The 24,756-nt window shown below is 41.9% G+C and overlaps 1 protein-coding gene across 2 annotated transcripts in view; it reads left to right on the top strand.

Moving 5' to 3' along the window:
* The window catches only part of SNAP25 (synaptosome associated protein 25), a 92,422-nt gene that overhangs the window by 56,678 nt on the left and 10,988 nt on the right, over positions 1 to 24,756 (top strand). Inside the window, exons 4-6 of one of the 2 annotated variants that reach the window (XM_038396950.2) lie at positions 9,569 to 9,617; positions 20,410 to 20,527; positions 24,584 to 24,709. In XM_038396950.2, coding sequence (XP_038252878.1) covers positions 9,569 to 9,617; positions 20,410 to 20,527; positions 24,584 to 24,709 — 293 coding nt within the window. Of the gene's footprint in view, positions 1 to 9,568; positions 9,618 to 20,153; positions 20,272 to 20,409; positions 20,528 to 24,583; positions 24,710 to 24,756 lie in introns of both variants that reach the window. The other variant, XM_038396951.2, reaches the window with a different exon arrangement.

The raw sequence follows: 24,756 nt of genomic DNA, 5'->3' as shown, positions 1-24,756 counted from the left end.
TCAGTCCATATTTTAATTTTGGTTGAATTGAAATATTCAAGATAAAGCAATGAAACACCCTTAGTACATGACCTCTGGTCAGTCACTGTGGGCTCGATACCCACAGTGGCAACAAGCTGCAGGGAGCTGATAAACTCCACAGAGGGTGAGATTTGGTGGCCTGCATTGTGCAGGAGGTCAGACTAGATGATCATAATGGTCCCTTCTGACCTTAATATCTAAGTCAATGGGGAGAAATGCGATGGTGTGACTGGCTCCTTATCCATCTGTTCATCCATTTCGGGTCTTTATAGAGCCCCAGTCACTGCAGAATCTAGGCAATGCTTCTTTATCTTCTCTTGTAATGTTGTTAATAGAGGATGTTAGGGTTCATGAAAGATGGCAGATTGAGAACCCAGGAGACAGAAGGCCTCTGATCATCCACAGCATTGGGAGTCAGAGTGAAAGTTTGCTCAGTCTACCCTGCTAATATGCCTCAATCCTCACCAAGTGAGGACCTTCTGGGAGGGAGAGGGTAGTTCACTCGGATGCCGATTCCTCCTAATCATGGTGGAGGATTTTATAATCTGGGACATTGGATTCATACCACCAATCAGCCATCAGGTCCCCTGGTCACCTGATGTATGATTTCAAACAAGGCTGTTAGACTTTGTTTATGGCCCTCAGACATTAATAAGTCATCAACTTTGACATGCTTAGTATTGCAGGGCACCTTCAACCCCCATGCCTGATTTGCATCGACAACAGTGGGAGTTCCAAGCAAACACAAAGGGAAGGAAATAGCCTTGAGTCACACGTTTATAAGCTGGTATAAGCCCCAGCCTTCATTTCCTACCCTCATTGAAATCAGTGGTGGTTTGCTTTTGACTTCAGCTCAAATGGAGTTGGGCCTTATATTGTGGAGTCCAACACCTATTGATCAGTAAACATCACAACTGTAATTCTCCACCCACCTACTTCAGCTCTCTCTCTCTCTCTCTCTCTCTCGGTTTGTTCTTTCACAATTCAAGAAGGCTTTTCTCTCCCCTATCCTGAAACAACCCCACCGTAACCCATCTACCTGTCCTTCTACCACCTCCTCCCTCCGCCACTTCACTCAGTGAACATGCCTTATGCAATCAATCCTTCTCCTTCCTCTTCCCTAGTTCTACCCCTGAGCCTGTCTATTCTTATTTCCAACCTTTCTACTCAAATGAGTCTTGCAAACACAGAATAACAGACAGGGCCTACCCCAAAAAGCTTAAATAGCTGAGACAACAAAGGACACAGAGATAGCAAGTGACTTGTCTCAGTCAGTAAGTATCATACCTGTGTCTCTTGAATCTCAATCCAGTGACCTATCCATTGACTATATCTTCCTGCATGTGTGGACTAGCCTATTGTGAATGCCACTGGAATGCAAATATTAAATAACAGTAATTGATCTCCACGGGAAAAAGACTGGGTGTATTGAGTTTGCTGATCAGTACATATAGGAGCCTAGCACTTCCCGGGAAGATCTCAGCAGATCACAGGATCTGGCTTTTATTCATCTTATACAGGAGCTTCCCATTCAGCCAAAGAACTTTCTAAATATAGCACTGGTTAGTCTGAAACATCAGGAGAAATCTCTCACAGTGATCTGAGCATCATTTCCATTAAGGTGACTACAGAAGGCCTTTCAGATTTCCTACCACAGTCTAACAGTGGCACTCTGCTTGATATCAGCTGCCAACTAGACATCGAGCCATTGATCACTACCCGTTGAGCCCAACGATCTAGCCAGCTTTCTATCCACCATGAAGTCCATTCATCCAATCCATACATCTTTAACTTGCTGGCAAAAATATTGTGGGAGACCGTATCAAAAGCTTTGCTAAAGTCAAGATATATCACGTCCTCTGCTTTCCCTATAACCACAGAGCCAGTTATCTCATCATAGAAGGCAATCAGGTTGGTCAGGCATGACTTGCCCTTGGTGAATTCATGTTGACTGTTCCTGATCACCTTCCTCTCCAAGTGCTTCAAAATGGATTCCTTGAGGACATGCTCCATGATTTTTCCAAGAACAGAGGTGAGGCTGACTGGTCTGTAGCTCCCCAGATTCTCCTTCTTCCCTTTTTTAAAGATGGGCACTATATTTGCCTTTTCCCAGTCATCTGGGACCTTCCCCGATCGCCATGAGTTTTCAAAGACAATGGCCAATGGCTCTGTAATTACATCAGCCAACTCCCTCAGCACCCTCGGATGCATTGCATCCGGCCCCTTGGACTTGTGCATGGCCAGCTTTTCTAAATAGTCCTTAATCTGTTCTTTCACCACTGAGGGCTGCTCACCTCCTCCCCATACTTTGCTGCCCAGTGCAGCAGTCTGGGTGTGTTCACCTTGTCTGTGAAGACTGAGGCAAAAAAAGCATTGAGTTCTTCAGTTTTTTCCACATCATCTGTTACTAGGCTGCCTCCCCCATTCAGTAAGGGTCCCACACTTTCCCTGACCTTCTGCTTGTTGATAACATTCTTGTAGAAACCCTTCTTGTTACCCTTCACATCCCTTGCTACCTGTGATTCCAATTGTGCTTTGGCCTTTCTGATTACACCCCTGCATGCTCAAACAATATTTTTATACTCCTCCCTAGCTATCTGTCCAAGTTTCCACTTCTTGTAAGCTTCCTTTTTGTGTTTAAGCTAACTGAAGATTTCTCTGTTAAGCCAAACTGGTCGCCCGCCATATTTGCTATTCTTTCTGCGCATCGGGATGGTTCGTTCCTATGCTCTCAGTAAGGCTTCTTTAAAATACAGCCAGCTCTCCTGGACTCCTTATCCCCCTCATATTAGCCTTCCAGAGGATCCTGCCCATCAGTTCCCTGAGGGAGTCAAAGTCTGCTTTTCTATAGTCCAGGGTCTGTATTCTGCTGCTCTCCTTTCTTCCTTTTGTCAGGATCCTGAACTTCACCATCTCATGGTCACTGGTGCCAGGTTGCCACCCACTTCTACTTCCCCTACCAATTCTTCCCTGTTTGTGAGCAGCAGGTCAAGAGGAACACAGCCCCTAGTTGGTTCCTCCAGCACGTGCACCAGGAAGTTGTCCCCAACACTCTCCAAAAACTTCCTGGATTGTCTGTGCACCGCTGTATTGCTCTCCCAGCAGATGTCCAGAGATTGAGGTTCCCCATGAGAACCAGGGCCTGCGATCTGGAAACTTCTGTTAGGTGTCTGAAGAAAGCCCTGTCTACCTCATCCTGCTGGTCTGGTGGCCTATAGTAGACACTCACCATGACACCATCCTTGTTGTTCTCGCTTCTAAACTTAAACCAAGGACTTTCAACAGGCTTTTCTTATGCAGACATAAGAGCTGCTTTGTAAACCCCAAACCAAATGGGACTGTTTTTCTCATGTTATTATAAGATTTGGTTTTACATTTAAGCTCATTGACATTTCAGAATGGAAACTGTGGCATATAACTGTTTCACTGGACCACCATATAATGTCATTTCAAGCTGGATGCTTAGTGTAGGGTCACTATTTTAACTGACTTTCGTATACATTAACATGCCCTCATCTGCAATAGGGAAATGTTTCCCCATGATATCGCTCTTTCATTCTGAATGTTCCTCAGTGGTAGCCTAATAAGCATCACATAAAATAACATTTTGGACAATGTAGGGCCTGATCCATTGCAAGAATCCCTTTGATTTCACTGGGCTTTGGATGGGGCCTCTAGTCAAGAAAGAGTATTACTTAGTTAATGTATCTCTCTGGAAGCAAGTTATCTGCCCCAAAATGAAGCTGGATCCTAAAGGATTAGATAGCATGCCTTATAGCAATAGACTCAAGGAGCTCAATCTATTTAGCGTAACAAATAGAAGGTTAAGGGAAGTGACTTGATTACAGCCTAAAAGTAGCTACATAGAGAACAAATATTGAATAATGGGCTTCTCAGTCTATCAAGAGAAAGGTCTATCATGATCCAGTGGCTGGAAGCTGAAGCTAGACAAATTCAGACTAGAAATAAGGTGTAAATTTTTGATGATGAGTAATGAACCACTGGAGCAACTTACCAAGGGTTATGGTGGATTCTCCACCACTGATTATTTTTACATATTTTTCAAAATTGGACATTTATCTAAAAGATCTGCCCTAGGAGTTATTTTGGAGAAGTTCTCTGGCCTGAATTATACAGGAGGTCAGACTAGATGATCACAACAGTCCCTCTGGCCTTGGAATCGATGAATTTTCATGTCAATTGTAAGTGTGCAGGGCCAAATCCTTCGGTGGTATAAATTGGCATCGCTGCCTTGAAGTCACTGGAGATATATTGGTTTCTGACAGCTGAGGATCCAGCCCACAGACTTCAATAGAACTACATTGATTTACACCAGCTGATGTTCTGGACTATCAGGTGAATTCTAGTAGTGAGAGAATGGATTAATTCCTTTACTCAGACCTGGAGAGACAATACTATACTGCATAGAGCTACTGCTATCTTGAAAAAGGGGCTGAGGAAATATACTATAATGCATGACTACGAAATGCTTTGTTAGCCAGACTTTTGTCTTTAGGGTATTGACACTTCCCTTTAGTGTCTTTGTGAACTGCTAGCAATGTCAGCCTGTCCTGGTAGATAATTGTCTGCATTAATTTATTCAGAACAAAGTCTATAAGCCATATTGATTGAAGTAGAATTCTTTATTTGCCTGGGTGTTTATGTCTGCTATAGTATTTGGTCATGATCAAGCATATACTTGTTTTTCAATGTACCTACTGAAACATATGGAAAACATCTGCTGTATTTCTGATTCACTTGCTGATATATTTTCTGGGCTAGATTTTCTCAGTGCCTGGCACCTTATGTTGTCCTCCGCACCTGTGCAAAGGAGAAGAGTGTGTAGACCTCCACTATATCAGAAAAGGTCCTTTTTAATGCCACTTAGCACAGATGTGAATGTCTGCACAAGGTGCAAAGCAAGGAAGAATCAGGGCCACTCTGTTTCTGAAATGATTGATGGGGCTTTTGAGTAGTTTTACATTGTCCTTCCCAGTTTCGTTCCCTCCTTGGGAAATTAAGCCATATAATGATAATACTTAGCGGTTATATACCAATGCATTTCACCTTCAAAGTGCTGTGGAAACTTCAATGGAAGTCTTTCCATTGACTTCAATGGGCTTTGAATCAGACTGTAATAAAAAACTATGATTAACATTACAAAAGATAGAGGGTAGTTATGTCATATTCACTGATAGGGTCAAATTCTGCTCTTGGTTACACTGATTTCATTGAAGTTATGCCAGGTTTACAATGATCTATCCAAGAGCGGAATTTGACCCATAGAATTTAAAATCATACGCCATTCCAGATTGTAGTTTTCTAATCAGGAAATAGATCCAGCAAAACATTTAAGCATGTGCCTCACTTTAAGCAATGGGTTGACTCGCGTGCTTAAAGTTAAGCACATGTTTAAATTCTTTGCTGAATTCTTTATGAAAAGGCTACTTTATTAGTACTTAGAACGCTGGAGCTTAGTAGTACTGAATAATGGAAGAATAAGAACTTATTGCTCTTATACATTTTTGTTTTCTATTCTTTTCTATTCTATTAATGCAATTAATGTCTAACTAATCAGTCACCAGTTCAAATTCAGCTCAAGTGTTTGATGACATAGTTTTTCCATTCAAAAAACTCTAATTGGCTTCCATAGAAGTTCCATTTGTGAAAAGGACTTTGGTCAATATCATCTGATGGCTGTTCGGTGGTTTATGCGAAATGTGTGGGTGGTGTCAGGCCAGTCCTTAGTGGATATATGTCCACATCACAAGAAATACTACGGCTATTTGCACTAATTGGCATCTTGGCATTCCCAGCATAGGCCAAAGACTGTATGGTCATGGAGACTGAACTACTCATTTCTAGAGTCAGGGTTGAGAAATGTATTGAAGAGATTACCCTTCTGCTGCCCATGATGTACCTGTCTTGTGGATAAACAAAGGATTGCAGCCTCCAGACCCACCAGTTCAATACCTTACAAAATCCCTAGAGTCTCTGATTTATTTTTCTGAAGACCAGACGTATAAAACATTCAGGTTTTAATAATGCCATGGCAAAGCATGTTGGTCCAAATGCTCTTCTCAGGTACAATGGGAAAACAAGGGTAGTCTAAGTATTACTGAGAAGAGACAGTTGCATATTTTAATTAGTTAGCCCAGATTTGGAAAACCTGGTTTCATGATACTTCAACAAAAGGAGACCCATGCACATTGTAGTGTCCTGTGTATAGGCTATACCTCTCTGGTCTGAGATACTTCAAGAATCTGATCCTGCATTTATCAAGAAACTAAATCTCCTGTGGGATTTTCAACAGCACTCCACACTGGCTGCCCTCTGCTCCCACTAACGTGAAAGCTAGTGTTCATTCTTCTAAATCAAGGAGGGTTTCACGTTTTCACATGAATCCTCAGTTTTCTGAGGCTGAGGGCCAGATTTTCAAAGAAGCTCATCTGCATTTTGGCACCAAAATCAATGAGCCTGTCTCCAAAAAAGAACCTCAGCCCTTTGGGTACACATTGGCCATTGAGCTGTTTTGAAAATCTGGCCGGAGATGTCTGTCACAAACTGACACTGTCATAGGGTCTGTCTGTGCTGCAAGCTGGAATGTGAGTGCAGCACCTGTAGACCTAGCGAAGCTTGCTTTAATCTAGCTCACTCATGTACTGCAGCAGCATGGGGCTTCAGCACAGGCTGTATCCAGGACCTTGGGTAATTACTGAAGTGACTAGCCCATACTGAGGCTTGTGCTGCTATTGGTCTGTGAGCTAGCTAGATTGAAGGGAGCTCTCTTATGACGACATGTGCTGCAATCACACCCTGTGGCGTAGACACACCCACAGCATCACACTGTGAGGTGCTGGGTGAAAATCTGGCTCTTCTTTAAGTCCCTGTAAGGGAGCTGAGCTCATTTGAAAATGTGGGCCTAGCCGTTTAGCCTTGTCTGGGAGGGGAGGGACGGTGGGGGGGAGAAACAGCTGAAAACAAATGATAAAAGAATGTTGGAATATGAGTAGATTATCACCTAGCACCTGATCCAGCTCCCATCTAAACCTGTGGGAACCTTCCTCTTAGTTTCAGTGGGCTTTGCATCAGGCCCAGAATACACACAAATATATCCGCTGTGCACTCATTTAATAAATTCTTGGTTGATCGCATCTGTATTAACCCTGTGGCATCCTGTGGAACAGGCCTCCTTGGTAATAAACACAGAATAAATTCTGCTTGATCAACAGAAATGGCAGCTAGGGCCAGGTAGGCATAAGAAAGTTGCACTCGTTTTCCTCAGTGCAAGGATTTGAACAGATGGACTTGTCACCAAATGCAAATCATGGAGTCTTTCTCCAGGCACAACTCCCAGGCACACTACTGGTCTCACCTGAGTAGGGGCTGCAGGGTCAGCCCCTGCAGATGGTATTTGGCAAGGAAGTTTTTCACTGCATTTGGCATTTCCAAGCCTGGCAGTGGCTGGCTTTGCTGAAAACAGACACCACTTGTCACGCCACAAAACAGCGGGGTTTACAAGACAACTGCACATCCTGGGGGGTCCAGCATGTGGAGGGGGCCCATGTCAGAATATGAATGACATCAATGAGCCAAATAACAGGGGCATAGGGCAGCAGCAAATGTCCACCTCACTATTGCCTGCAAACGGACTTGAAATGAATAGCTGCAGGAAGGAGGGGAGGATGGAGAGGAGGCATAGGACTGGCCCCTCCTCTCTCCAGCCTCACCCCCTCTTGGTAGGAAAGGAAAGGAGGAGGGGGGAAAAAGGCGGCTCACAGATCTGATGGCCCCCAGCCACCTTCTGGCTACAGTGGAGTTGACAGTTAGGGTCATTAGGAGAGGTCCTTGCATCACTTGTGAGGGGCCTGAGTGGAGGGGACAGGCCATGGCCTCTGAGAAATCCTTGAGTGTCAGAAACTCAGTCACGTAGCTGAGCCAATGCGCTGAATGTGCTGCCAGACTGCCTAGGGATGCTCAGCACTGAGGGAGGGTGGACCAAGCCACTGACATCCCAAGAGGCAGCAAGGACATCATTGTGACCAGGAGCTGATAGTGGCAAAAAAGCAGGTGGGAAGAAGTCTCTGTCTGGGGATATTAAATGTTGGTGGACTGAGCCCTTAGGTAGCCTCAGGGAGGGAGGATGGTGGTGTGGCTGAGACACAAAACTAGGAGGTTCTATTCCTAGCTGCTGCCGCAGAGTTCCCGGGTAAGGGATTCAATCTCCTTATACTGCTGCACAATGAAGGTAATAATCCTTATCTCCCTCACAGCGGTATTGTGATACTCAGTTAATAGATACCGGGAAGGCAGTTAAACTGTGCAGAAGATAGTTGCGTGGGACCCCTTGCTGGCAGCCCTTATTTCCTGGCAATGTGTCAATATTACCGTGTAGGGCCATAAAGAACTTGATTCCTCTGCTCTTGAAATGCAACAGACATGAGCATTTTCAGACCCTCAGTTATATGCAATCATTATTATTCCACTGAGCAGAAAGAGTCTAGCCTATCCTTAGTAATTAAAAAAATGCCTTTCTGGTCTATGGTATAGTTTAGTGTTGAAAAACCAATAATATAATTTATCTCCTTCCAAATCAATGACAATAATGGCAAACACCATGTTTGTAAAGGGCACTTTGCCATTTGTACACTTAGGCAGGATTTTTAAAAGGGCTCAGCATTGGCCTAACTGTTCCCATGGAAGTCTGGACCCAAAGCCCAGTGAGGTTAACAGAAGACTTTCCATTGTCTCCTATAAGATTTGGATCAGCCCCTACATCTTTTAAACCTTTGTACCAAAAAATGATGCATACAGGCAATCCTCGAGTTACGACAAATGGCACGGACGTTTATAAATTGTGATTGTGTTTCAACTTTACAACGTCGGATTCGACTTTACAATGCTCGATCTGACATTATTCCTATGGAAAATTCAAGTGACGACGTTTTCGACTTAAAATGCGATTTTCAGGAACCAACTGCATCGTAAGTCTGAGGACTGCCTGTGTTCATCTTGAGTATTAACCAGCTTTATGAAAGGTTTCCTAATATGTAGTGAGGGAGAGTAATATGTCTTGATGGCCTCATACAGTTGGTTCCACTCCTCATACTTTACCAGTATTTATTCATGGGCAAGATGTTTTCCTTTGGAATTTCTCCTGGGGAATGAATGCACGTTTGCCACATGTATCTGGCCTCCTGTGGAACCTGAAGATTAATCCTTTTGTTAAGAAAATGGCTGTTGTCTAAAATGTTAATTTCCAAATGCAGCCCTGGGATTTTCCATTTTTTTGTAGTAGCTCTGTATCCCAGTGAGTATTACATGGGTTATGGCACCATGGAGAATGCTCAGTTTCCATCACCGTATTCATTCACATGAAGGCTTCCAATTATTCAACTAGCCCCTTATGGCCTTACCAGACCTTTCACTGTTTTTCCTTTGTCTTCCTAAATCCCAAATCTAGGGTTAATTGTTCCCTCACTGATCTCTCTCTCTCTTTCTCTCTCTCTCTCTCTCTTCTTATTTTGCTTCCATTACTGGAATGTAGAGTAAAGATGCTGGTATCAGGACTTTGGTTATGTTGGATGAGCAAGGAGGTAAGTTCAAATTGCTTCAGTCAAAAAATAAAAGCACTCTCAAAGAAGTGTATTACTTATGTGCAATTATAAATAATCACTAATGCTCTTAAAATACACTTGTATGTATTTGTGTATGAGGTAAGATCTGTCATAGTCTCACTGTCTCTAACCTCTTTCTGTAATAAAGTGGCCTACGATAAGCATATGGGGGGCTATTTTGCCTTTGATCTCTGTGTATATGGTACCTATTCATGTAAGGGACCTGTTCTAACACCCATTGAAGTCAATGAAAATCTTTCAATGGGCTTTGGATCATGCTGTAATATCACACAAATGTGGGAGAATGTATCCCTGAATACTTTGTTTAAAATACAATACTATTTATGCAGGCACTGTATGATTTTTCCCTTTCTAGCTGTGAATCAAGAGTAGGCAGCAATCCCAAACCACGGAGAAAAATAAAAGATGCATCATATGCACTCTTCCATCATTCCCAGGGCAGAACTCTGAATAAAGTCAATGAGAGTTCTGCATGAAAAGTGATGGCAAAATATAGCTCATTATGATGTACAGTTTCGAAGATTATAGGCTTAAAAGGGAGCTCAGTGTATGGCTCTGATATGGGCAAAACCAGAGTTGGATATGTTTAATATAAGCATGGGGAAAATGACACTGTTTGCCCATTGTAATCTTGATGACCAGTAAATGGAATATTTTCAATAAAATTAAGAAGCATCCATTTTGCTGCAGTCCCACAGTAGCAACTAAATGGTATCTCCAAAAATAAATTCCCCAATGTACTGTTAATTCCTATGGCCCTATCTCATACCAGCCTCCTCTGTGAGGCTTCGGTACATCTTTGAATAGAACAGAACATGAAACATTAGTGGAGAATGTTTTCTAGACACTAAACAACACTATGCTACAGAAAAAAGCATCCGGAACAATCTTGTATTACTAAGGAATGAAGTAGATAACATAATAACATAACAGCCCTTTTCTTCTGTAATCTTTTTTTTTTGCTTTTATGATGTTAAAATGAATGCAATATTATAGTGGAATTTAAATGGAAAGTATTTTTCCCTCCTTGCTTTTTTTTTTTAAGAGCAAAATCTCATATATTTGATCAGTGAGTCACCATTGAATTACCGTCTTATTAAGTCTAAAGAGGGAATTTTCAGTTCTGGGTCCCAGTATGTACAGTGTCACTTCTGTGTAACATTGGCAACTCCTGGTAATAAGACAGTTCTTTCACTGTGGAATTCTGATGCCTGGATAAGCTGCTCTGTATCACAAATGAATGAAAGGAAGAGCTTCTTGACAGAGCTGTTGCCAGTATTTCTCTTTAAAGGGAAAAGTGGGAATGTGTTTATAATATTATGCCAAAGATCACAAGGAAGTGAGAGGTTTGGGACCAGATCCTAATGGAGCTGGGCCAATTTACGCCAGCTTTGTGGTTGTTGCCTTGTGTCGCTTTTTTGCTAAAAGTCTAACAAAGGCTTTTAACCCATAATATAAACATTGTTTAAGTTCCTCAGTTAATAACAGGCTATTTCTGATCATGCTGTCCTTGTGCATCCAAAACTCTCAATTGAAGTCAAAGGGGCTGTAGGTGTGACTATAGCAGGCAGGAGATGGCACTGCAAATACATGTCTAGAGCCCGATACCACATTCCATGGGCGCTGAAAACACCTCTTGGCACTACTTGCATAAGCAAAACAAGCCAGATTTGGCCCATAACCATTATGTATACCTGCTTGTCAAAGCCACAGTTCAGGCCTTTCATGTTTGCTCTGCAATAGCTGATAAGTAAAGCAGTGTGAAATATCTGAAACCAAAGTGAAAACTCCTGGAACACACCCACTTTTGTGTTTCATTCCAAACTCCAAACTAACTGTACTGGAAAGTGTGCTATGGTTCATGGCCTTTTAGAATGAATCTGAGCCTTGTTTTATAGCTTTTTGCATCAAAACCAGACAAAACTCATTGGAGTTTCATTTGCTTTGGGGTTTCACTAAATTCTACTTTAGACACCAGTAAAATCCAGAATAATAAATTACAGAATCATATCCTAGGAAAAACACATTTCAAAGTAAGGGATACATTCTCCTCTCCTGCCAACATTCATAACGGGAGTGTCAGGAATGAATCAAAGAGAGAATACTTCCTAAGCCTGTTTTCTTTTAGTACAGAATTCACCCCTCTGTATTGGGCAGCACAAAGTCTATGCACCATTTAAGTCCAATTTCAGCCCAATTTTGAGGGCTTGAGTGGAACTTAAGTGGTTCATAAACCATATATAGAGTTTCACCCTTAAAGCATTAGATAAATCATTTTTTCACATATGATTTTTATTGGAATCGAGTTTGCGCAGCTTTAACTTTTCATGAATAATACCAGCAAAGAGACTTTGAGGTCTCAGAAATCAAAGATTAGCTGTGTCAAAACGGATACAATATCTGCATAAATAACATGTATCCTTTATGATGCATAGAAACGACTGCATTTTTAAAATAAATCAATAAGCACAAATATTGTGAGTGAAAGCCTGTAAATATCCAAATGAGTCTATCCTTGCAATTCTCATTCCAATCAATCGAGACCTTACTGCAGTGCTAAAACATCCACAGACTAGTTAGGAAATTTACAGATGCTCTTTCTCTCTCCATGAATGGATCTTAAATGTTCAAGTGCAGTTAATTAAAGTTGTGCCACGCACAAGAACACAGACTAGAATCAGGCTGGGAATTTCAAAATGGTTTAGGGGAATTAGGAGCTTACCTTGCATTACATTTCGATAGGATTTTGATGCCTAACAACCTTCAGGGCCCTTGAAAACCTCAGCCTATGTCCATAAGGCCTTATCCAAAAAGCTCAATGGGATTTTTCCACTGACTCCGCTAACTGCTAAAGCAGCACGTTATAATCTAACTGCTATTTTCCATTCACCATATTTTTGTCTCTTGAATATTCTTTGTTCTCAGACCTCTGCCATTTAGGGTCTGATCCTGAAATGCCTTATACATACAAGCAGTCCTTAGTCATGTGCGTAATCCCATTGACTGCTCACTTGAGCAAGGATTACATACATAAGGGTTGCAGGATTGGGCCATTTGACCACTTTATAATCCAGGAATCTCAGTATTAAATTCCCATTGAACATACATGGACATTGTATGATCAAGTACGCAGCCAGTCAATACAACTGGAAAGACTCAGACAACATAAAATGGTTATGGTCGTATTTTGAGTGCTTCAGTAACTTACTCTGGTAATTTTTGATTACAGCTTTCTCAAGTAAAAGAGACTGATCATGTTGCAAACCAAATATTGTAATCATGGCACTATGTTAAATGCATTTTCATTATGTTTGTGTCATTTTTAGCAGTGTGTCGTTCTAATAATAATTGCTGCAACTTGTTTTTTAAATTGTGATATACTTATTATGTGTAATTGGGCAAAATATACCTAGGATGGCTTTTAAAACCCTACAGTTACTGCAGTGTGGGTAACTCATGGATGTCTCATCAGATTATCAGATGAATGTTAACACAGCTGTGTGATCTTTTTTCAGCTGACCTGATGGCACAAGTTACTTAAGATTATTAGGTGCCATCTAGACAAAGAACATTACATTGATCTTTCCAATGGGTGGCTAACAGAATAGCTAATCTTTCCAACCACTCAACCCCCTTTGGGTTTTTCTGTTTGTAGGTTTTCTAGACAACGTGTTTGCTTTGATTTTGTAGACACCTTACTAGAGACATTCTTCTGAGCCAACTTCAGTTTCAATAGCACAGAGCAGAACTCACTTTCTGGTACCTGTAAGCAAATGTCTTTGAGATCATCACTACAGAGGAAAGAGGCCAATGCATCTTTTTAATAGTAGGTATTTAGATGGTTTTCTGGGTAAAAACCAGTTTGGCTAGCTCCTCTTGGCTGGAAGAGTTCAGTCTAGTCTGCAGGCCAGGAGGCTGTATAGTACATTGTATCACCACAGTCAGCTGCTGCCAGGTGGGCCATCACCATGCCCTTTGTTATAATAGGTCCCCCAGGGAATGTGACTGCCGTGAGAACTAGGGGCTTGGTCCAGTGCCCACTGAAGTCAGCGAAATCTTTCCAATGATCTGAATGGCCTTTAGATTAGGCCCTAATACATTCAGAGAGATATTTGGTACCCAAAACTCCCGAGAGGCCAGACATTCCCTCCAAAGCCATTGGGATTAGCCTCAGTAAGGAATAAGTAGAAACTGCCCCTTCCCAGGAGAAATCCACTGAAAGATGCTTAAAGGGAGAGGAGGTTCTCTTTCTGGAGATTTCTTTCCAGTCATTCCTCCCCTTTATGGAATATGCTGCAGGCCCCATCCACAGGCTCCGAGGATCCTTAAAGGTCCCTCACCCACCCACACAGCTGCCCCATGGTTTAACTGCAGCTCTGGATCTCCAGCAGCCCACCCACCTTGGCTGTGTGACTCCAATGGAGCTGCTTGACAGAGCTCCCACCACCAGCAATTGTTTTGTCCACCCCTTAAAGGGGCATGCCCAGTGTGAGAGGAGAGGGGTGGGATATAACATGGCCTGAGATTACACCATCTTCTTCCCTGAGCTCCAAAGGGTTTCTGAGGAATGATGCACATTCTGCTTCTTCCCCTACTCCCCCACCCTGCCCACTCTCCCCTCGCAGGTCCTAATGCATTCTACAGGGCATGGGGGGACAGCGGACACTGCACTAAAGGTGAATGGACCTCCTTTTGCATATATTGAGATTTCTGCATGTAGGGTTCCCTCTGCCCATAGGCCTAGGTGAGGTGACAACCTCAGAGTTTGGCCCATTGACTTCAGTGAAGATTGCAGACTCTCCATGCTTCCCAGGGTCAAGCCACAGGTTCCTACATTGTTTTGCTCCTGTTGTAGATCTTACCAAGGAAAAAGCAGAGGAAATGCACTCTTGTGTTCTCCTTTTAGGGTGTTAAATACATGCTTAATATGCTTCTTAAGTTTTTGTTTTACAAACCAAACTCCATCAGAAAGTACAAAATTACATCTGCAATCAATGGGAGTTAGGCACCTGAATACCACTGAGGCGATGGACTGAAGTGATTAAGCAGCCTAAGACCTATTTTCAGAAGTAACTTATGGGCAGGCATTTAGGCAGATAGGCGGCTAGTAAGATTTTCAAAAGCACCTAGGTACCTAAATCCCCTGGGTCATGACTCATAAGTAAGCTGCCACAGTGCTTTTGAAAATCCCTCTAGGCACCTGTCTGAATATAGAGGCACCCAAAATACAGCCCAAGCCAGATCCCCCAACCTAGAAATGGAAGTTTCCTTATTTATCAAATTATTAAAATATTGCATGTAAATTTTAAACTCCAGATCGGTGGTGCAATAATGGATTGTTTGTGCAATGACAATAGCTGTCATTCATTAACTATTTCTCCAACAGATGCTAACTTTAAAAATATGTTAAAATGCAGCTGTATTTATAGGGCGATTGTTCAAAACTAGTTTGATATCACTCCTCACAATTTAAGCTTACAGTGCGCAATGGGGCTATGAAGTGAAGAGAGTGCCCTTTCTCACCCAGGAGCACCATACTTGGATAGCATCCTCAGACAGGGCTATCTCAGCCCTACCATCCTTGACGATGGGTGCGGTGATACACTTGCATGGTATGCTGCAGAGAGAAATAGCAGGCTTGGTTCTGCTTCTGCTGAAGCCAGGGAAAGTTTTCCCATTTACTTCAGTGAAAGCAGGATGTACCATTCAGGAGGAAGGCCAGGGTTTCAGACACAAAGGTTTCACCCAAGACAAGACAGATGAAGCCTACATCTCTCATTTGTCAGCCACTGGGAAGGCACTGCCCCACTAAAGGAAGCCAAGCTTTGTCTGCCACTGCAGCCACAAACGCACAGCCAGCAGAGCCCTTGTACCAAGTGCACAGATTAATCAACCCAACTGCATAATGCAAACATCGGACACAAGCACTGGTCTCTGTGAAAAGCTCTCTTCCTACTCCACAGATAAGCTCACCCACATGAACTCCATGAGGCAAAAAAATCTACATCAGAGCAGATGGCTTTAGCTGCTCTACCATGCCTGACTGTGTTTGGCCCTATCAGACATGGTGAGAAAACATATGCTGCCACCACCTGGAAAACAGATCCTTGCTTCTCCTGCATGGTGAAAGCTAGCAAAAAATAAATCTGCACAGCAGCAACCAGGACTTATCAACCCTTTAGAGAAGAGAACCCGTCAACCCCATTGAAAAATGCCATGGGCTGACCAGACCTCAAAAACCCAATCCTTGATGCAAACCACCTATCCTCTCCCATTTCTAGGCAAAATTGCTGAGAGAGCATTGACAACCAAGCTCCAATAACCTGTGACATCTGTCATTGCCTTAGATACATCACAACTGGGCTTCAGACCAGGTCACAGCATGGAGACAGCCCTAGCAGCATTACTGGATGACCTCCACATGGCAATGGACAGAGATCATATCTCAGTGCTCCTACTACTTGCCTTCCTTGCAGCTTTCGTCACAGCTGAGCAAAAGGAACTGCTGGCCCACTTTCAGGGCAGAGCTGAGAAGGTGTTGACATAACTACAAAGTGAGACGCCCGAATTCTGCAGCTGACAGCACTCCAGTCACACCCAGCTGTAGTTCATTTTCCACAGATGGCACCAATGCTGTCACAGAGACGTCAACAGTTGGAAGAAGAACAACTGGCTCAAATTACTCCTTCGCAAGACACAATGATGCTGGCCAGGATTGGGGAAGTGCTTTGAAGAACTAGCCATGACACTGGCTCCCCTCCCATCTATACCACATTGGTCACTGTGGGGCAAACCTGAAGGATCCTGTGGATTCATCCATGGCACTCATTGACCAGACAGTGCCAGTGTCGAGAGCTGCCTTCTCTTCCACTTATTAGGAGACTGCACCCTTGTCTCTCAGATAAGGCTCTGGCCATGGTGATCTGTGTGCTCATCATCACCAGACTGGATTGCTGGAATTCCTATCATTTATAGCCATTTGAGATGGAGAGTCTGTTACACTAAATCACATGGGAAAAGACCCTTTGCTCGTGCAAATTGTCATAACCTCTGCCCCAGCTGATTTAGTACAATAGAGAGAACATTAGATTAGGGGAAGCCAGTTAAATATATATGACATTAACCTTTTGTTAGCCATCAGATGCTGTATCAATTAAAAAAAAACAGTCTGGGCCAGATTCTGATCTCTGTTATACCAATGTAATCCACAATAACCCCACTTCACTTTTATTCCATTGTATTGGTGATCCTGATCAAGAGTCTATTTATCAGTCTTGCCAGGGGGCCTGACCTTCAGCTTGTGTAAACTGGCATTGCTCCATTGAAGCCTCGGGAGTTATGTTGATTTAATTCAGCTAAAAATCTGGCCTACTGCATTTAAATTAAACAAGTAGTTTTAGAAGGAGCAGCCAGATGTCTAGACGGATGGGCTACTAGTGCAATACAGGCTTTTCGGACTGATGAGGTTTCCCTTAATGGAAGATAGGTTGCCTGAGCATCCCCTTGTTCCTCAGGAATAGCATAAGCTCTGATGAAGGCTGCCATCAAGTGAAATCACAAACAGCAGCACACTCACAAATACAGAAGAATGATAAACTAAAGCAGAGCTGAGGTGAGAAGTATAATTTAAAGATAAATCCTTGAGCCATGTAAAATACACCCTCCAATTAAGCCTTGCCTAACCTGGACACTATGGGGAACATCACAGGGAATCTATTGGGAGTAAAAGTTCAAAGGCCCCATCCTACTCTTGACTTCAGAGGGTGTTTGCCTGCATGAGGATCATTCTCAAGGTCCATCATTCATATTTGATCTGTGATTGACCCTTGCTGCCTTGGATTGAACCCAGTGTTTTCTACTGGTCAAATTATGTTGCGAACATATATGCAGGTATCCTGTGAAAAGTAACTGTAAAAATGGCACCACAAGGTTCTGTAGGGATTGCCTCTCCCAACATTTTCAAGTAAAAAGATGATTCTTCTAACTGACCCCCGTCTGGCATCAGCAAGTCCAGTTGTTTCATCAAAACCAGTAATAAGTAACCCATAACTGGGACTTAGCTAGCAATTTTCGTTATGATGCATGAGTCAGAATAGAATCCAGCTCAAACTCCCACAGCTGCAAGGGCTATTTCCAAGCTAAAGAGTATTAGCCAAATAGTCAGCAGCAGCAGGTAGGACTTTGAATACCCAGGGAGCAGAATGGGTGAGCAGAAATGCCATATTTACATCATATGGTCACTTTTCAGACCAAAGTACCACTTTAAGACAAAACTGATGATCAAGTAAGATAGTTAAGTTCAGTATGTGAGGAGTCTAATGATAATTGTCAGATCAAAGTTTCTGTTAAGCCTCAACATCAAAATTATATTGTTTCTCAAAGCAAAACACCCATTTTATTTTTGGTTCTTCATTCAACAATTTTATTTGACAAAGCAGGTGAAATATGTTGCTCAGGTTTTCACATCAATGTTTAACTCTTGAACCCTCTGAAGTGTATTCCTTCTAAAGAACACTGTCAGGTAATTTAGGCCCCAAAATGTAGGGTTTAATTAAGATTCATTCAGACAGTTTCCTGCACCACTGGGAACCCAAACACATGAACATACTGATAGGGGATGAGACCAAGAAAAGTGAAACCAACATACAGCCTGCTGACACACCCATTTTCACTTTCAAATTAAAAAAACTTAAATAGTGTAAATACTGAATGGTAAATTCAGTGTTTAGAATTCTTTCTTAAATAATTGGAGCTGAGATTTTCAAAGCCCCTCGTGAGTAAAATGCCCAACTCCCATTAAAATTAATTAAAATACATTAAGTTAATTGTAATGGGAAATGGGCATCCAAATACCCTACGAAGCTTTGAAAACCTTAATCTCAAAGTGTTATCAGAAACCCAAGGAGGAAAAGAGGTCTGCTCTTTTTCCCGCTGAAGCTAATAGAAGATTTCCACTGACTTCAGTGGAGACATGACTGGGCTCTTGTTTCTAAAATATATTATTTGTATGTTGACACGGTCCATATAAGTTCAGGCATCACATTGCACTTCTATTGCACTTTTGTGTTCTCTAGTCCTTTTTTTCCCCTCAGATCTAACACACGGAAATGTCTGGATGTATTTTCTCTATCCAGTGCAGGAAGTGCGAATTTAACCAGTTTAACCATGGTTAATCATTCCTTATTTGTGTATAACCAGGCTTGCTTCAATTGACTAAAAGTTTTGATGGACTAAAATAGCACCCTAAGTAATTTTTGTTCGACACATGACACTTCTTTCCCTTTAAAACAAAACTAAAGGCCAGAACCTCAGCTGGTGCAAAATGGTATAGCTCTGTTGAAGTCAAAGTTAAGATCCAGGATCTCAATGGAGTTATGACTATTTGCAGCACCTAAAGATCTGGGCCTAGGATTTTACGTTACTGCATATTGCTGCTTTGGACCTTTTCTTTTCAGCTTTAGTTTCAGTGAAGAAATTACTATGTGAAATTATTCTCAGCCACAGAGTCACCAAGAAAAAGGTGCAGCAAATTCAGCCCAAGTGTCACCAAAAATTCCATTGATGTCAGTGAAGCAGCATAGTGTCTGTATAAACCGCGCTATTGGGCTGGATACTTTGCTCACTAGTTCTAATGCAAATCTGGAGTAACTCCATTAAAATAAATGGAAGTAAAGTGGCATAACAAATTGTTGTGAACTTCATTGAGGGGCCTAATACAAAGCCCATTGAGGTCAACTGGAATCTTTCCATTACCTTCAATGAGCATTGGTCCAGGTCTCTAGATTTGCATAACTCCCTTGACCCCAGTGACATTACTACTGACTTACAACAGAATCCCAGAGATAAGAATTTTCTGATTAGAAATGGACCAGAACCAAGTTTCTGGATCTCAACTGTCCCAGTCTCTGCAAAAATGTGTACCTGGACATAGGTCTTAACTTGACAGCTCATACCCACCCCTAACTTCATTACTAACTATTCCGTCACTTACTCACCCACAAATCAAACCAGGTACATTGTCAATCATCTAATTCAAAGGCATTTGTAAGTGTAAGTAATTAAGGTATTGTCCATTGAATGAGACGCTCTCTTTTATTAATGCACATAAATGCAAGATGATAACCCTATCTCTCTCTTTCTCTTGGATGTCATTGGTGTCTTAGTAAGTGGATGTACTGTATTATGTTTCTGGACTTTCAGGATTATGATAGTGTTTTCTTTCTACATCATTACATCTTGTTTAATATATTTCAAACATCTCTCTCTTTTTTTTGCTTTGTTTTGCTTTACTCTACTCATGTTAGTAAAAGGCATCATACTTCAGCATCTAGCTTGGCATACATCCCAGCAGCAATGCATCAGCCCAGATTAATGCATTGTAATATTGCTATTAATTCAGTTTCCCATGGTCATTTTTCATGTTCTGTTGAAGACAAACAAACAAGCAACAAAAATACAATTCATTCCATGCTGTCATCCCTTTGTCCTGACCAGAACAACTCGATCGTGTTGAAGAAGGCATGAACCATATCAACCAAGACATGAAGGAGGCTGAGAAAAATTTAAAAGATTTAGGGAAATGCTGTGGCCTTTTCATATGTCCTTGTAACAAGTAGGTACTGGGTACCGGCTCTGCTATGTGATGTCCAGTTTTTTGTCACAGTGAATGTCTGAAGTTTTTTGTCTTTTTTTTCTTTGTCCTTTTCCATCTGCTTCATTCTGTGGGGATAAAATACTTGTGTTTAATCAGAACAACTGGAACGCATCGAAGAGGGAATGGACCAAATCAATAAGGACATGAAAGAAGCAGAAAAGAATTTGACGGACCTAGGAAAATTCTGTGGTCTTTGTGTCTGTCCATGTAACAAGTAGGTGCTGCCTGCCTGCCTGAATCTTTTTGAGCACTCAAGGCCAATCTTGAAAGCCTTGTGACGCTCATCCTTGCTAGGCACATGGACAGGATGAGCATGTGGCATGCAGATAGAACGATTCTGGTTCCAATGCATTCATCTCATAGTGTAGACAATTCAGTGGGAATTACTGTAGATACATTAAAATCAGGCATACTGCAGTGAAAGCTTTACTGTAAAAACCTTTTAATGATAAAAGTTTCAACATTTTACAGAAAGTGTACTCCGTGGGTCTACTACCTAGTTGACAAAAATCATGGTAACATCAGGGCTGTTTTTTTCTGGAGACCCTAAATTTTAAAACACATGTTGTCATGATCAAGCTTAATAAAGTTTTTAAGACTCATAGCTCAAACATGCAGAAGAGGTCATTTGGGACATATATCTCTAATAATTATGGAAGAGAAATCACTATCTTCTCATTGCTCAGCAGATATCTCCCTTGACATGATATTGAAAGAGACATGATGTTTTGCAATTTGATCCCAACCTACAGTATTTACCATCTTGTTGTAAAGAATCAAATTTTAGTGGTTGTGCCAAATTTCTCTCCGTTGGGTAGAGCGTACACTAAGCAGAAATGTTGAAATGTGTCTAGTTCGCTTGCATGCCATCACACTCAAATGAAACTCTTATCCAAGTACAACGAAGCTTGTTTCAAATGCAGCATAAAAATATGATATGTGGTTGTGGGGGTAAGGAAGCGAGGAAATACACTGGAAAGACCAGATTTCTCGATGGATAAAAGACCTAGCATGCAGTCAGGCAATTTGAAGGTTATTGAGAATAGAGGGTTATGGAGAATACATTTATAATTAACCAACCCAAAGATTTCACTGAGAGTGGGGTTATTATACCATGTTACAGTCTTTTGGGGGGCACAGCTGCTTGATTTAGTTCACAACTGGGGTCTTATCATGTTGCTATTCTTACTGAGGCAAAACTGGTCAAAAGTCTCCTAGAATTCCCTGGGAATTTTCCCTGAGTAAGAACAGCAGGATTGGCATTTTTCTCTTAGCAATCGCCGTTTCTTTTAAAGTTAATTTCTTGAGAGGAAATGTAATACTGATATTTGTTTGGGAGAGGGGAACGGGACATAAAAGCAGTGGTTGAGCTTTAAAAGTCAATTTTCTTACTCTGATTTGCTGCACCAAGGTATAAATACCCTCTCCGGTGTTGCCCCAGAGTGTGTCTAACCCTGCCTGGGTGCACAAGGTGGTGTTGGGGAGAGAACTCAAGGAGACACATACACACGCATATGCCCTATGCAGGGGCTACCTGTCACTTGGACTGTAGCACTGGTGTGGAGTCTTGGTTCTAGCTCTGCCTCCCCTCTGCAGTGGGGTGTGGAGCTGCAGGGAAGGAGCATATGCTGTTTCCTTTCACGAGGTAGATCAGCAGCCACATTTTCCCAGCTCTCCTGGAGTCATTGTACCCGAGATAGGAACAATGCCTCTGGAGCTTCCTGTTGGGGAGGGAATCCTCTGCAAACCCTATGCCACAAGGGACCCCTTTGAATACAGAAAATCCCATGGGATATTGCAGTAAATCTTGACTTTTTGAGTGTACGAACGGTTGGGAAAGCCATTAAAAACTCAAAGCGGATCATCAGCTGGTGTGAGTCAGCTTAGCTCCATTGGAGCTGTATCAGTTTACACAGCCTGAGAATTTGGCCCTCAAATATTTACCACTTCATGGTGATGGCAGTACCATGGACTCTCCTGAGTGCATATTGAAAGGGTCCTGCAGGTTTTTGGGGTGGTACATATTAGTTTTTAAAGGTGTCACTCTGCTACTAATTGAGATTACTGTTTCAAAATAACACATGGTCCCAGACCTGCAGCCATGACATGAGTGGCTCAATAAGCAAGTGATACTACCATTCAGTGGGGGTACTCACCTTTTAAGGCTGCAGAATTGGTCTCATATTGCTTTTAGAGGCAGTTCTCACAGATATCAAGCCAGGAATCAACTGCTTTAGAAAGGGCGACTGTTCTTAGAAGTGATGTTCGGCAGGAAGAAAAATCCATACGGTCCTAAATACTAACAACACTACAACATATTCCCACAATTCCTTTTCCCGGGTAGCCATATATGAGGAGACACTTTCACATATAATAATTCCCTGCTACATGGAAATAACATTAAATGAACCATGTGTTCTAATTTAGGGCCCATTTCCACATTCCTTTAGCAGCCAGAATTCTCGTTGGGTGAAATCTTGGCCCCATTGAAGTCAATGTTAAAACTTCCATTGGCCGCAATAGGGCCAGGATTTCACCCATTGATTTTGGGTGGGAGGTTGGCATGCACAAAAAGTGTGGGAACAGGCTCTGGGTGGGATATAAGAACTCACTGGAGATCTCTTACTCTCTGCATGTGTCTAAAAGAAAGTGCATAGCAATAACTATGTGCAGCATTTGGGGTGATAATCACTAGCCCTGTTTAGAGACATTTCCCTAAATCGTTTCCAGAAACGATAATGTATCATACATTTCACATAGCAAAAAACCCTCAATTTCTTTTGTCTTACTAAATTCTAAGAGGTAAAAACAGCAGAATTGATGACTCTCCAGAAAAATCCCCTTCAATGGTGTTTTATTAATACCCTTTTGGTATGTAACTCATCTTTGCACAAAACAAATTCCTGGCAGCTCCAGGGAGAGTAGAATTACATGATGGGAGTATCTAAAGCTTATTTCCGTAACGTCCCCAATTCATCTTAAAGTGTGTTCACTCCCTCTACAAAAGTGCAAGCTGCAAGGCTGTTTCTTACACACAGTCATAGGCGTGTGCAGAACAGGGAAATTGGAATTTGTCATTCCCAAGAGCTTGGCTGAAAACAGGCTCAATTTCGGGAACCAAATGAAATTCTTTGGTTACAAACCCAAAAAAGCTCATGATCACTTTAGTGTCAGAACAACCCAAAGTATGCTGCACATCTTAATATCTGCCACTGCTGGTATGCCTGGATTTTAATTTTTCTCATCATGGCAGCTCAGTCAAAAATGGCTCTGGGAAAGTTTGCATAAGCTAAAGAAATGACCTGTTGGAAGGCAATTTTTTTAAGTCCTGAGGTTTCAAGTTCCTGAAGAAGACCAAGATCTATTTTTGCCTGGGCATTGCTCATTGTGAAGGCTGTTACTGCTGGTGCATTAAGAGTATGATGAACCACGGGGGTAGTTGTGCTTAATGAGAATGCTTCACTTCTTATTCATGCCTGTAGCTGGTGCATGAAGAAAGTGTAGAGAAATTTCCCTTTCTGATGCTAGTTTGCTTGTATTTATTTTCTCCTGCGCTCATCCCACTTCTGCCTATTTTACTTTTTGTCTCTGTGGACAAAGGTTTGTACATCAACGGTCGATGTATGGTTACTATTTTCAAGTACCGATATATTATTTAGAAATCTAATGAAATTACACTCACTGTGATGCAAACGCTAAAAACAAGCCCCTCCTCCAACAACGCTATATACTTGAAACAACATTGGACAGGTTAGGGCCTGAGATGCCCACAATGCCACGATATTTTTAAAAGGACTCTTTTGCATGAGAATGTGTTAAAATCTCACCTACTCTATTTTTCTCTAAGCCAGTGTGTTGCTGTGATGTGATGTACACACTATATTTGGCAGTTTTGTTTTTATGTCTGTCTGCCAGTGTGTTCTCTGTGTCTTATGTCGATATACACACCTGTTGCTGTAATGCAATTGAATGGTCTCCCTGTTATCGTTATTTTTATTCTTGTTTTATTTTGTTCGAAAACCCAGTGTGCAAAGTTGCGGACTTGACCATTGCAATTCGCTCTATTGGAAACGAAATCTCGGAGCACTCTAGTTGTTGTGGCAGTGAAAAAAAAAGTTTTGTTGAGGTTTATGATATATCGGTATACGATAAATGCCCCTCTATCTTAAAACTCATTTGCTTGATGTAGCTCGTAGCTTGGAGAAGTAAAGATTTTTGCACTTGTCTCTTTCTACTTGGTGCTTTGTTGCTCACCCTCTTTTTTGCATAGGCTTAAATCAAGTGATGCTTACAAAAAAGCCTGGGGGAATAATCAAGATGGGGTTGTAGCCAGCCAGCCTGCACGTGTTGTGGATGAGCGGGAGCAGATGGCCATCAGCGGTGGCTTTATCCGCAGGTAAGCCTTGTTATCCAGTTTTCTTTCTATTTTCCCTGGTGCTGATA

Source organism: Dermochelys coriacea, chromosome 3, assembly GCF_009764565.3.
Source record: "Dermochelys coriacea isolate rDerCor1 chromosome 3, rDerCor1.pri.v4, whole genome shotgun sequence".
Classification (NCBI taxonomy): domain Eukaryota; kingdom Metazoa; phylum Chordata; order Testudines; family Dermochelyidae; genus Dermochelys; species Dermochelys coriacea.
The sequence above is the reverse complement of the archived record's forward strand: the minus strand, read 5'-3'. Positions and strand labels throughout refer to the sequence as shown.